The sequence below is a fragment of the Dermacentor variabilis genome, chromosome 4 (genome assembly GCF_050947875.1).
Source record: "Dermacentor variabilis isolate Ectoservices chromosome 4, ASM5094787v1, whole genome shotgun sequence".
Lineage (NCBI taxonomy): Eukaryota > Metazoa > Arthropoda > Arachnida > Ixodida > Ixodidae > Dermacentor > Dermacentor variabilis.
In genome coordinates, this window is record NC_134571.1 from 45,548,237 (window position 1) to 45,560,917 (window position 12,681).

Consider the following 12,681-nt stretch of genomic DNA (forward strand, 5'->3'; position numbering starts at 1 on the left):
AGCCCTTCCGGATGCAGACGTCAAGTGCGTCTGCTCCACGACTGCCTTTAGAACCAACATTCCGTCTGGTTGGCTTTTCGTGCCCGATAGATTACCCCGCTCGGAGAAGTTGCGCACTGAAGCGGATACGATCTCGTAGCTGCCTCACAGGAGAAGAGTCTGGCCTCCATCGCCGGTAACAAATGCAGCCTTCGAAGCAACGCCCGATGCATCTCACTATAGATGAATCTTTCCTGTCTACGAAGGAAAGCGGTGATACTATAGTAGTGCAGGGCGACTTGTCCACTAGCCTCACGTACGTTCTATCTGGGAAGGCAGACAAGCACCGTTCTGCGATCAGCCCGTTCCCAACAACGTCGGCCTTCATTCCCGTTTCGCCGGAGGTGAAGAAATCGCAGCGATGATTGCGTAAACCACCTCGCAAGGCGGCAATGTAGCCGTGCGATGTCGCATCAGGGTTTCCATTAAGCTTTGTTCTCTTGGGGGGACGTGGTGGAATGCTCGTATACGGCGTAGCTAGCGTCTAAAGATATCCGCGAGGTCTAATCAAGGCAGGAGTTTGAGCGGCACTGTCGCAGCTTGACAGCAACGCCAAATCCGAGACGGTGACTACATTTGACAGAACAGTTCGTTTCTGCTCGTATGTAGTAACTGCAGTGACGCACCGTGAACGAAAAGAGAGCTGTTATCAATATTTTGATATTATAGTCAGAGAGTAGGTAAGCGAACATATGTCGACACGTCCCCTGTAGTCATTGTCTTGGTCGATTCCGCTACACTACAAAAGCCTGCCTCAGATAACTCCTGTTCTACTTCAACTAAACCCATCAACTATCTATTAAACTTTCTAATTTAAGCTATGACGCAAAGTTCGGACAAAAGCTTTTGGACAAGTGTAAGAATACATGTTACTGGTTTATATTATAGAGCACATTTTTTAGGCAAATCAGAGTGCTATGTAACCTGTAAATTTTTTTATTTTTTGTATTTTAGAAATTGTTATGGATGTGAGCCTCGCGCCAGCACTTATCCCTTTAGGTTTGCTCACAATAACGAAACAACTTCTGGTAGTGCACTAGAAGACACGTTTATCTGTGCAATGAACCAAAACCATCGATGTCCAAAATATACTGGGAGTGTAATGGAGAAATGACCAAGAATGCATGCTCTTCTCACAGATATCTGTCACTATAACATAAAGCCATATCAAATGTTGTCGTATGATCCTAGTTTTGGAAGTTCATCGCACTCCCATTAAGAAATAAGTTTGCAATGTTTCACTTCAAAATTTTTATTATAAAAAGAGTTATGCCTGTTGGCATATGGAAGAATTGCGAAAAAATGTAGGTTCTGAGAAAATCAACAAGTGAGACAAGCTTTTATCGCGTAAAAGCCAGGTTTTATGCTAACTGGTTTCTGCGTATGAAGTTTGCCTGTCTTGACGTAAGGCTACGGTGACGCCGCGAAAAATACTCCCTCTACAATATGGCGTACGGCGACGCAACCTAAGGACTCCATATAAGAGAGTACGCCATTTTGTAATCCTATTCGCAGCTTACACTGTGCTACTGCACCTAAGCGGATCGAGATAAGGCGCAGCTTTTCACCGCCTTGGCTGTACAACAATACAGTGGTCTCGATGATGTCATTGCACCCCTCCCTCCCCCTTTTCTTGGCGGCCTCTCCAGTGATCACTAATGACACTCACGTTAGGTGGTGAAAGTCATGCATCTGCGGCGACGGAAGCAGTGGCAGGTGGTATCCCGAGTGCACGATGACGCCGTATGGCGCCGTGAGCACGGCCCAGAGCCAGTGCACGCTCAGGTGCGAGCCGAGAACCACGGGCCCCACCACCACGGGCAGAACGTTGGAGAGCAGGTGCTCGAGCGGCGTGCAGTACACCGCCGTGATGGCCACCGGCGCCGTCCACTCGTGGTGCTTCTTGTGGAAGCGTTGGTACAGCAACCGGTGGTGCAGCAGCCTGGGGTGGAAAAGACGGCGCACGGAGGCGAGATCGTTTAGATCGCGAACCTCGAAACTACCCGCCAAATTTGGACGCTTTATCGCCATCCGGTGTTCCTCAACGACCCGTCGCGCTGGATTAGTGGCTACAGTGTTCTGCTGCTCACTATGGAGGCCGTGGGTTAGGTTAGCTGCTGCGGAACCTGTATATTCATCATCAGCAGCCCATTGGTATGTCCTCTCCAGGATGAAGGCCTCTCCCGGCGATCTCCAGTTACCCCTGTCTTGCGCTAGCCGATTTCAACTTGGCCCCGCAAATTGCCTATTTTCATCACCCCACACAGTTTTCTGCCATCCTCGACTGCAGTCCCCTTCTCTGGGCACAAATTGTGTAACTCTAATGGTACACCGGTTATCTGCCGGGCGCATTGCATGGCCTGCCCAGCTCCATATTTTTACTCTTAATATCAGCTAGTACATCGGCTATCCCCGTTCGCTCTCTGATCCACACCGCTGTCTTCCTGTCTCTTAACGTCACGCCTAACATTCTTCGTTCCATCGCTCTTTGCGTGCTCCTTAACTTGTGTTGGAGCTTCCTTGTTAGCTTCCAAGTTTCTGCTTCATATATTAGCACTGGTAAAATGCAATCATTGTACACGTTTTCTTTTCTTTTTTCAACGACAGTGGTAAGCGCCAGTCAGCGTTTGGGAATGCCTACCGTAAGCAACCCATTTTTATTGTTTTGTAAGTTTTCTACTCATGATCAGTGTCCTCAGTGAGTAATTGATCTAGATAAACTTACTCCTACATAGATTGCAGAGCCTGACTGGTGATCGTGAATTCCTATTTCCTTGCCGGGCTATTGTACATTACCTTCGTCTTCTCCATATTAATCTTCAACCCTACTCGCAGTTTCTCGGATATCGTCCTCATTCTTTTGTTGCAATTCATCCCCAGCATCGCTGAACAGAACGGAAGAAAAAACGTTATTGGGAAAAGCACCTGTGAGGTTGCCAGGCCGGGCTCAGCCCACCTGAGCATCACGTGCGGTGAGGCATAGCCTTTCCACCGCGGCCCGCGCCCGCTGGACTGCCCTTAGTTGGTCGTGTAGATCAGACCTAGTCAGAGTGCTTAGCCATCGCTCCTCGACAAGGTCCGGTTCTATGTTGTCCTCTACGTATATCGCGCTTATCTACGTGCATTTGGATAAGATGTGCGCTATGTCTGCGGGTTCGTGCTTGCAGCTCGCGTCTGGGTATTGTTGGAAATTTACTCTGCTTAAGTGTGCTATAGGTTTCAGAAGGTTTTGCTTTGCAACCTTCTCCAATCTGTTTCTTGAGACCTGTCGAGTTGTTTGTGCGGTTGTGGACAAGTGTCTCTTTGTTTCGTATAGTGTGTCAATATGTCGCGGTACGTGACCAACCTGTCCCTGTCGTTTTGTATCGCTACTTCGTCGTCGTCGCCTCCTCCGTGTTCTCCATCGCCTCCGCCGCTCTTTCCGCGGGTGGTGCGGGGTGTTGGGCCGTCACTGTCCGAGCCGCGGTGGGTTAGTTCTCGCGCGGCTCGGTGGGCCTTCCCGTTGAGCTTGGGAGGAGTCCTCGGGTCTTCTGTGGTTATTCCCCCATATATATGCGGGGATCCATTTGAGATATCTGGGTGTCAGTTGCATAGCTGCATATTGATGAGAGCGAAATGCGAAAACGCTCCTGTACTTAGATTTAGATGCACGTTGAGAAAACCCGGTATGTGGGCAAAGTCAATCCAGAGCGCTCCATCAACGCCGTACCTATCACCCCAGTGCTGGGCAATATCCGAACGGTAAACCTCACATTTTATTGTTTAACTATATCAATAAACACTATATGTGCGAGCGCATTATGTGCGCTTCACAAGGTTTCAAAACAACAGATGTGATGTGCCCCTTTTTACGTTTAGTATACTCGCGGACAACTTCCCATGGTTATGGAAGGAAAGCTACGGAGGCAAAGTGCGCACAAGTGAGAGCACTTCTGAAAAGAGACTCGCGTTTTAATCCACGTTAGTTTAGGCTGGGCAAGAGAAAACAAACACCTTATTAGCAACAGTTAAATAAGACCGAACACAAGGTTTACTTGCTCTGCGTCTTTCCTCTACCGCGTCTGGGCGAACGCGAAATCGTTTCACGTTGTTTTGATCGGACTGCTGGTACGATCTGTTGGGAACTCGGCGCTGACGCCCGTGGTTGTACCTGGGTCGCAAGCCCCAAGGGTAGCGTTGGCCTGGCGGCCTGGGGTACAACTGGAAGCATCCGAAGGTCCCGGCAAAGCATGAGTCGACTGGTAACAACGAAACAACTTGTTTATTTTAACATCGCAAAGAGTTGGCGGTCAGGTTTGACCGTAGTAGAGAGACGGGAGAGCACTTCACTCAACAGCAGAAATCGGAGCCCTCCCTTTGGCGTCCGGGGGCAGCTGTTTTTATACTCTCGCAGTTGAGGGCAAGAAGGAACCCCTCAAAAGACGAGCACGTGAATGTACAATGGGCTAATGGTGACGCACACTGTCGTAGCGATGCCGTAGCACCATGTCGAGCACGATCTCGTAGCACCCTGTCGTGGCGCTGCCGGTCGGACACAATGACTGTAATGAGAAGATGGTCCCTGCTTTGGCATCGCCTGTTTCGGGCACAATGACTGGAACGAGATCCCTGCTTTGGCATCGCCTGTTTCGGGCCCAATGACTGGAATGAGATCCCTGCTTTGGCATCGCCTGTTTCGGGCACAATGACTGGAATGCGAGGATGATCCCTAGGCGGTCGCATCGCCGCAGTCGCGCCTGGAAACACCTGGCGATGAGTGTTGCGGCGACGACGATCGGGCCAAAATGTCTGCCGCCCCGCCGCAGTCGCGCCGGCAAAACCACGTGTCGCAGGCGAAACGCAACAGACCGCCCCGCCGGGGGAAGGAGATCCCGATGGACAGGGGACTGCATCCGCTGTCCGGAGGGATGTCGCTCGATGATGCTCATAACCGAAGTCGGGCGTCCCTCGACGTTTCTTGAGCGCAGCGCACAGAGAAGGCCTCGTTCTCTCGTTCAGGTTCGCACGGGACACTGCAAAGTGACTTCGGGAGAGTTCACATTTTTGTTCTCGTTCCCGGCAAGCGTTAGAACTACGCTGAAACTCAACCGCTCAGTCAGCAAGCACGGCACAACCCTCACTAAGCCCTGCCAGGCTCTTTCCCCTTTTTATACCACTGCCTAGTTCCCTACAGTAGTCTAGCATCACTCAGAACGCGTCCACAAATTGAAAAATTGCACTAGAAAGCATATCATCACTTTGAAACACTAAACAAAAGCAATATGTTAAAAAAAAATCCTGCCTCAGGAAGAAAACATCAGTAACCAACAATTTTGAGGCTGATTCCTACGTTAGGGGCTTCGACTTAAGCCATCGGCGTTACCGTTGAGACTCCCCTTTTTGTAACGCACCTCAAAGGAATATTGTTGTAAAGCGAGGCTCCAGCGCAGGAGGCGGCCATTTTTGGGAGAGATGGTCTGCAGCCATTGGAGAGGGCAGTGATCCGTCTCAATGATAAACCTCGAGCCGGCTAGATAGCATGACAATTTCTGAACGGCCCACACGAGACATGCACACTCTTTCTCGGTGGCGCTATACGCCTGCTCACGACTGGTCAGCTTACGACTAGCATACAGGACGGGGTGTTCTACTTCTCCATTTTCCCGTTGGCACAGTACAACGCCCATGCCTCGCTCACTAGCATCGCACTGAACAATGAACCCTTTTGTATAGTCTGGCGATCGTAGCACAGGCTGGCTTGTTAGGGCACTCTTTAGGGCGCTAAAAGCTCTTTCCTTGGTCTCGTCCCAGACGACTGTTTGAGGCTCTGTCTTTTTTAGAGCATCCGTCAGGGGAGCCGCGGTATCAGAGTACCTAGGGATGTACCTCTGATAGTAGCCGGCGACACCCAAGAACGACCGAATATCGGTCTTGGTGCGCGGTTGCGGAAAGTCTCGCACAGCGGCCACTTTTATTTCAGAGGGGCGGCGACGACCCTGACCAATCACGTGACCGAGGTAGACAACCTCGGCCTGTGCTAACTGGCACTTAGGAGCCTTGACTGTCAAGCCCGCTTCGCGCAGGCGGGTTAGCACTGCCCGCAAGTGTGTCATATGCTCAGACCAGGATGCGGAGAATATCGCTACGTCGTCTAGATACGGTAAAGCGAATTCTTGCTGTCCCCGCAACACTTTATCCATGAGACTTGAAAAACAGTATGGCGCGTTCTTCAAACCAAAACTCAACACTTTAGGACGGAATGTTCCCATTGGTGAAATGAACGCCGCATACCTACTAGCCTCTTCTGTAAGTGGAACCTGCCAATAACCCCTGACAAGATCTAGGGTGGAAATAAACTGAGCGCTACTAACTTTCTCAAGGCGCTCCTCGATGTTAGGGATCGGATAAATTCGTCCTTAGTGATGGAATTAAGCCTGCGGTAGTCGACGCAAGGACGAGGTTCCTTGCCCGGTACCTCAACTAAAATCAAAGGGGAGGTATAATCACTCTCACCTGCCTCAATAACACCGAGCTGTAGCATTTTCTTTACCTCAGCCTCCATAATATCGCTCTGGCGGGGTGACACCCGATACGCCTTGGATCGTACTGGCTCTGTGGAGGCAAGTTCTATATCATGGGTAAGTACAGAAGTCCTACCAGGCCTCTCAGAGAACAGACCTTGAAACTCTTGTAATAGCTGGTGTAGTTCGGTTTTCTGCTCGGGCGACAGCGGTGCTTTACTGATAAGGTCACTAATGACTTGACCGGTGTCTTCCCTGTTCGTCACTGAGCCTAGTCCTGGAAGTTCGACCGGAAGCTCTTCAGGAACGTTTACCATCATGCACACCACTGCTTCCCTTTGTCTATAAGGTTTGAGCAGATTACAGTGGTAAACTTGCTGTGCTTTCCGCTTTCCTGGCAGACTTACCACGTAGTTAACGTCCGACAGTTTCTGAACAATTCGTGCTGGGCCCTCCCACTGCACGTCTAGTTTGTTGTTTAGCGATGTACGCAATATCATGACCTCATCGCCAACCTCAAAACGACGGGCCCTGGCTGTCCGATCATAATAAACCTTGGCCCTCTGCTGGGCCTTTGTCATTGCTTCACCTGACAACTCCTGTGCCCTTCTTAAGCGTTCGAGGAGCTTAAGTACGTACTCCACCACGACTGGGTCGTCGCCCCTACCTTCCCATGATTCTCGAAGCATGCGAAGCGGAGATCGAAGCGAGCGACCGTACACCAGCTCAGCTGGCGAAAACCCCGTAGCTGCATGCGGCGCGGTTCTTAATGCAAACATCACCCCAGGCAGACACAGCTCCCAGTCAGTTTGATGTTCAAAACACAAGGCTCTCAACACGCGCTTCATGACGGAGTGGAGCTTCTCAACGGAATTCGACTGTGGGTGGTACACTGAGCTGTGTAACAGCTTTACCCCACACCTTTCGAGAAAAGTTGTCGTCAAAGCGCTAGTAAACACTGTGCCCTGATCTGATTGAATTTCTGCAGGAAAACCAACTCGCGCAAATATGGACAGTAGTGCATTGACTATCTCAACTGAGCTGAGTTCTTTAAGCGGCACTGCTTCAGGGAACTTTGTCGCTGGGCAGATCACAGTCAAAATGTGTCTGTACCCCGTGGCTGTTACCGGCAGAGGTCCCACAGTATCAATAACGAGCCGTCTAAAAGGCTCCGTAATGATAGGTACCAATTTCAACGGCGCCCTCGATTTGTCCCCTGGTTTGCCCACCCGCTGACAAGTGTCACATGTCCTCACGAAATGGTCTGCGTCCCGAAAACACCCTGGCCAATAGTACTCTTGCAAGAGACGGTCCTTAGTTTTCTTAACTCCTAGGTGTCCGGACCACGAACCCCCGTGTGACAAGCGCAACAGATCCTGACGATAGCATTGAGGCACGATCAGCTGATCGAACTCCACTCCTCTGCGGTCTAGATACTTCCGGTACAGGACTCCACCTCTTTCCACAAAACGCGCAGTTTTCCTGGCGATACCTTCTTTGACATTGCAGCGTATGTTTTCTAGGCTACCATCCTTCTTTTGCTCGGCTATCAAAGCCGACCGGCTGACTTTTAGCAACCTATCAAGTCCGTCTGACGTAGGCGCGATGAGCAAATCAGTAGATAGCTCTTCTAACTTTCCCGTGTCGGGCGTTTCCTCTCCAGTATCTGGCGCCTTTAACGTTACAGACTCAAGTTTATTCAGTTCGGGCGTGCTCGGAATATCAGCTTGCTGCGCCTCTGACCCTTTTTCGTTGTTTGATAACGTCGGCCCCGCAACTACCGCCTTTGCAGCGAGCTCCCGAACCTTCGATCTGGTTAAGGCCTGAACACTAGCTTCACCAAACAAAAGCCCCTTCTCGCGCAGGAGGTGATCGGACCTGTTTGAAAATAGGTACGGGTACTGGGGTGGCAGCATAGATGACACTGCCGCCTCTGTCTCAAGCGCTCCGAAAGGTCCTTCAATAAGCACTTTTGCTACCGGCAGACACACGCTATGAGCTTCCACGGCTTGCTTGATCCATGCGCACTCGCCCGTGAACATATGGGGTTCTACGTAAGACGGGTGAACTACATCCATCGTAGCTGCGGAATCGCGAAGCACTCGGCACTCTTTCCCGTTTACGAGGAGGTCTCGCATGTAAGGCTCGAGAAGCTTCATGTTCTCGTCAGTGCTGCCTATTGAAAAAAAAACAACTTTTGGTGTTGTTTCCGGACACTGCGCCGAAAAGTGACCCGGCTTCTGGCACGTATAACACAAGCGCGCTCGCCTCATCTCGAACCGCTTTCTGCGTTTGGCTGCCGCCGTCTCTTTACGTTTGGTCGGACTGCTTTCGCTCGCATCCGCACTACGCGTGTCCCCCTTTAATCTCATGGGTGTGAACTTTGGCCTCACAAACTTCGAGCCAAATTCACCCTTTTGACCGTCCTTAGCTCCGCGAGCTCGACGCGTCACAAACTCCTCGGCTAGCTCAGCGGCTCTAGCCACCGTACTCACGTCTGGCCTATCCAAGACCCAGTATCGCACGTTCTCCGGTAACCGACTATAAAACTGTTCTAGCCCGAAACACTGCAGAACTTTATCGTGGTCACCAAACGCTTTCTCTTCTTTGAGCCACTCCTGCATGTTCGACATAAGCCTATACGCAAACTCTGTATATGACTCACTTTTGCCTTTCTCATTTTCCCGAAACTTCCGACGGAACGCCTCCGCAGACAGCCGGTACTTTTTTAGCAGACTCGATTTTACTTTGTCGAAATCCTCTGCCTCCTCTCTATCCAAGCGAGCGACTACGTCGGCCGCCTCGCCGGGTAACAAAGTGAGCAAGCGCTGTGGCCACGTTTCCCGAGAGAACCCCTGCTTCTCGCACGTTCGCTCAAAGTTAACCAGGAACAAACCAATGTCCTCTCCAAGCTTAAACGGCCGCATCAGGTCAGTCATTTTGAACAATACTCGTTCTCCTGCACCGTGTGCCTGACTTCCATTACGAGCGCGTTCCATCTCTACCTCAAGACGCTTCATTTCCAAAGCGTGTTGACGGTCACGCTCTTGTTGCTCTCGCTCTTTCTGTTCTTTACGTTCACGCTCTTCTTTTTCTTTTGCAGTCTCCCTCTCTTCAATAGTCTCAAGGCATTCCGACAGCTCGTCATCCTCAGCCTCTAACTCAAGAATAGCCTTTAGCAGTTCTGGTTTTCTGAATTTGTCTGAGACATCCAGACCCAACTCTCTTGCAAGCTCCAACAATTTCGGTTTGCGCAACGACTTCAAATCCATGGCTGCTCTGAATGCTGCTTTCTCTACTGCTTACTATTGTCTTGCCGCAAACTAACCCGGCAGCAACGACAACCACAATTACCAGCTCTGTTTCTAACACTAACAAAAGCCTGGCAAAGCTCAGAAGAAGAAAGTCCCGCACTCACCAAACCTCGCAGGCAGGAATTCCGCGCAGTCGTTCCGCTGCAGGCAACCAGTCGTCACACAGGGCTCGTTGCACTGCTCCCGGATCGTCGTTGAGCTGCTCAGCATACAGTCAACTGCATCTCTTTGCTGCTGGCCTCCGTTGTCGCGATCTCACCGCTGGCAGACAGTTGTTTGAAGTCGGAGGCGATCTCACCGCTGGCAACCAGATGTTTTGATCGCGACGCTGGTACGATCTGTTGGGAACTCGGCGCTGACGCCCGTGGTTGTACCTGGGTCGCAAGCCCCAAGGGTAGCGTTGGCCTGGCGGCCTGGGGTACAACTGGAAGCATCCGAAGGTCCCGGCAAAGCATGAGTCGACTGGTAACAACGAAACAACTTGTTTATTTTAACATCGCAAAGAGTTGGCGGTCAGGTTTGACCGTAGTAGAGAGACGGGAGAGCACTTCACTCAACAGCAGAAATCGGAGCCCTCCCTTTGGCGTCCGGGGGCAGCTGTTTTTATACTCTCGCAGTTGAGGGCAAGAAGGAACCCCTCAAAAGACGAGCACGTGAATGTACAATGGGCTAATGGTGACGCACACTGTCGTAGCGATGCCGTAGCACCATGTCGAGCACGATCTCGTAGCACCCTGTCGTGGCGCTGCCGGTCGGACACAATGACTGTAATGAGAAGATGGTCCCTGCTTTGGCATCGCCTGTTTCGGGCACAATGACTGGAACGAGATCCCTGCTTTGGCATCGCCTGTTTCGGGCCCAATGACTGGAATGAGATCCCTGCTTTGGCATCGCCTGTTTCGGGCACAATGACTGGAATGCGAGGATGATCCCTAGGCGGTCGCATCGCCGCAGTCGCGCCTGGAAACACCTGGCGATGAGTGTTGCGGCGACGACGATCGGGCCAAAATGTCTGCCGCCCCGCCGCAGTCGCGCCGGCAAAACCACGTGTCGCAGGCGAAACGCAACAACGTGGAAGCTGCGTCGATTCACCGTCCGTTCCGAGCAACCAAAAGCGCTGTCGAACGCTGCCGGACTACAGGGCGGGGTAACACACGTGCAGCAGCTACGCGCCCGTAGCTTTCCCTTGAATGAGCCACTGAATGTTGTCCGCAGTATGTAGGCTTTCTCACCGCGATGAGGGAATGGATTTCGAACCCTGCAGATCGCCGAACGCCGCCACGTGCGTCGTGGAGCTGCTTTCCTCCTCTCCGACTCATGTGATCCGGCGTCTACACTCGTGCTGCTGTTTCTGGTGCTCTTTCTCTCCCCCTACTTTCATTCCCTACCCCCTGTGCAGCGCGGTTGAGGTGTCCTCTGCTGAGAGACAGTTACTGCGCTGCACTTTACCCCAACCTTTCCTTCCCATATTCAAGAATCTCCTTCTCTCTCTCTCTCTCTCACTTAACGTCGGCAGAACGTGCACCATTTCGAAGTAAGGCTAGCGAACTGTCAGAGTTCGCTTCGCCACGCGGGATCATTCAAGATCCACGGGAAATCACTGCGCAGTCCTGGACTGCAAAACGACCATCTAAAGTGTAAAAAAAAGAAAACTGGTAGATGAAGCATGCGGCTCTCAAACTGCGGCTTATTCAGCTTGCATTGCTTCCTTAGGAAGATCAGAGGTACTTTAAACTGCCACTGTGAACAGAGCAGGATTCACGCCTTCGAGTGTGCGACATGAGAGCGTACGGCTAACCGCATATGGTAACGCCTGGGGATGCGTTCGAATATAATTTTACATTATTTGTCGCTTTTAGCGCACATTTAAGGTGGCATGCTCTAGAAATTTCCGTGAATATCATCATCATCTTTCTTCAATAATGATATAAGTCAGCGTCATTCGTTCAATGCCGAGTGAAAGCATTATATACTACTGCGACAGCGTCGCATAACTAAAAAGACAATGCGAAGGCTCTAAGGGGTCGGGTGGTTCGGCGTGTATACAAAGTTGTGCCACATATACCGTAACAATGCACATGCCATTTTATTGTATATGCTGTATGTGTGTGAAATCCACAGGCCGATACCACGTCACACAGTCTCTTAAAGCCTACTACTGAAGCTTCTTTTTTATTATTCTTTTTCTCGCAGAAGGAGGGTGGGAGGAGGGGCCTTAGCTGCACACTTCCAAGCTGCAGGAGGAACACTAGCTTCCGCCTTAAAATTATAGACAGTCCTTGCAGACCGTTAAGATTCAACCTATTTCCACACGTTTTGTTATTTTACGCATTTACAATCAGCCTAGAAAATAAATTTATGGAGACAGTAGAGCGTCTAACAAAATCTTCAGATGTACCTACTTTCGTCGATCTCTTCAGTAAAAGACACTTCCATAGCGCTGACCCACACAGCTTCCAGTTCGGAGCCTGCTGCAATGTCCTTAACTTCATTGACGGTGCTGACTTTAGGCGCAGTGACATCTTTTCCAAAGCCACTTCCAACCACTGGGACGCTCAGGTCATCTCGCTGTTGAAGCTTAATGTTCATTTGATTGGCTTGGAAGGGTGCCATTGCCCAGGCGGATCAAAAGCGGATCACCGAACTGCAGCGTTAGTAAAACGCGAGGAACAAAGTGCGTCGCTTGATGGAGAGCCTGCGAGACCTTACCCCGCAAAGCAAGAACTGTCTCTCTTCCTAGGCAGGGGGCCTCACACTCAAGGAGACATGTGAACTCCACCACCGCGATGGGCACCGCACAGAGGGGTAAAGGAACTCTACCGAAGGCG

General features: G+C 51.0%; 1 protein-coding gene across 2 annotated transcripts in view; it reads right to left on the reverse strand.

Moving 5' to 3' along the window:
• The window catches only part of LOC142579044 (fatty acid hydroxylase domain-containing protein 2-like), a 101,369-nt gene that overhangs the window by 2,043 nt on the left and 86,645 nt on the right, over positions 1–12,681 (reverse strand). For both annotated transcript variants that reach the window (XM_075688864.1, XM_075688863.1), the window contains exon 6: positions 1,709–1,981. In XM_075688864.1, the coding sequence (XP_075544979.1) occupies positions 1,709–1,981 (273 nt within the window). The remainder of the gene's footprint in view (positions 1–1,708; positions 1,982–12,681) is intronic.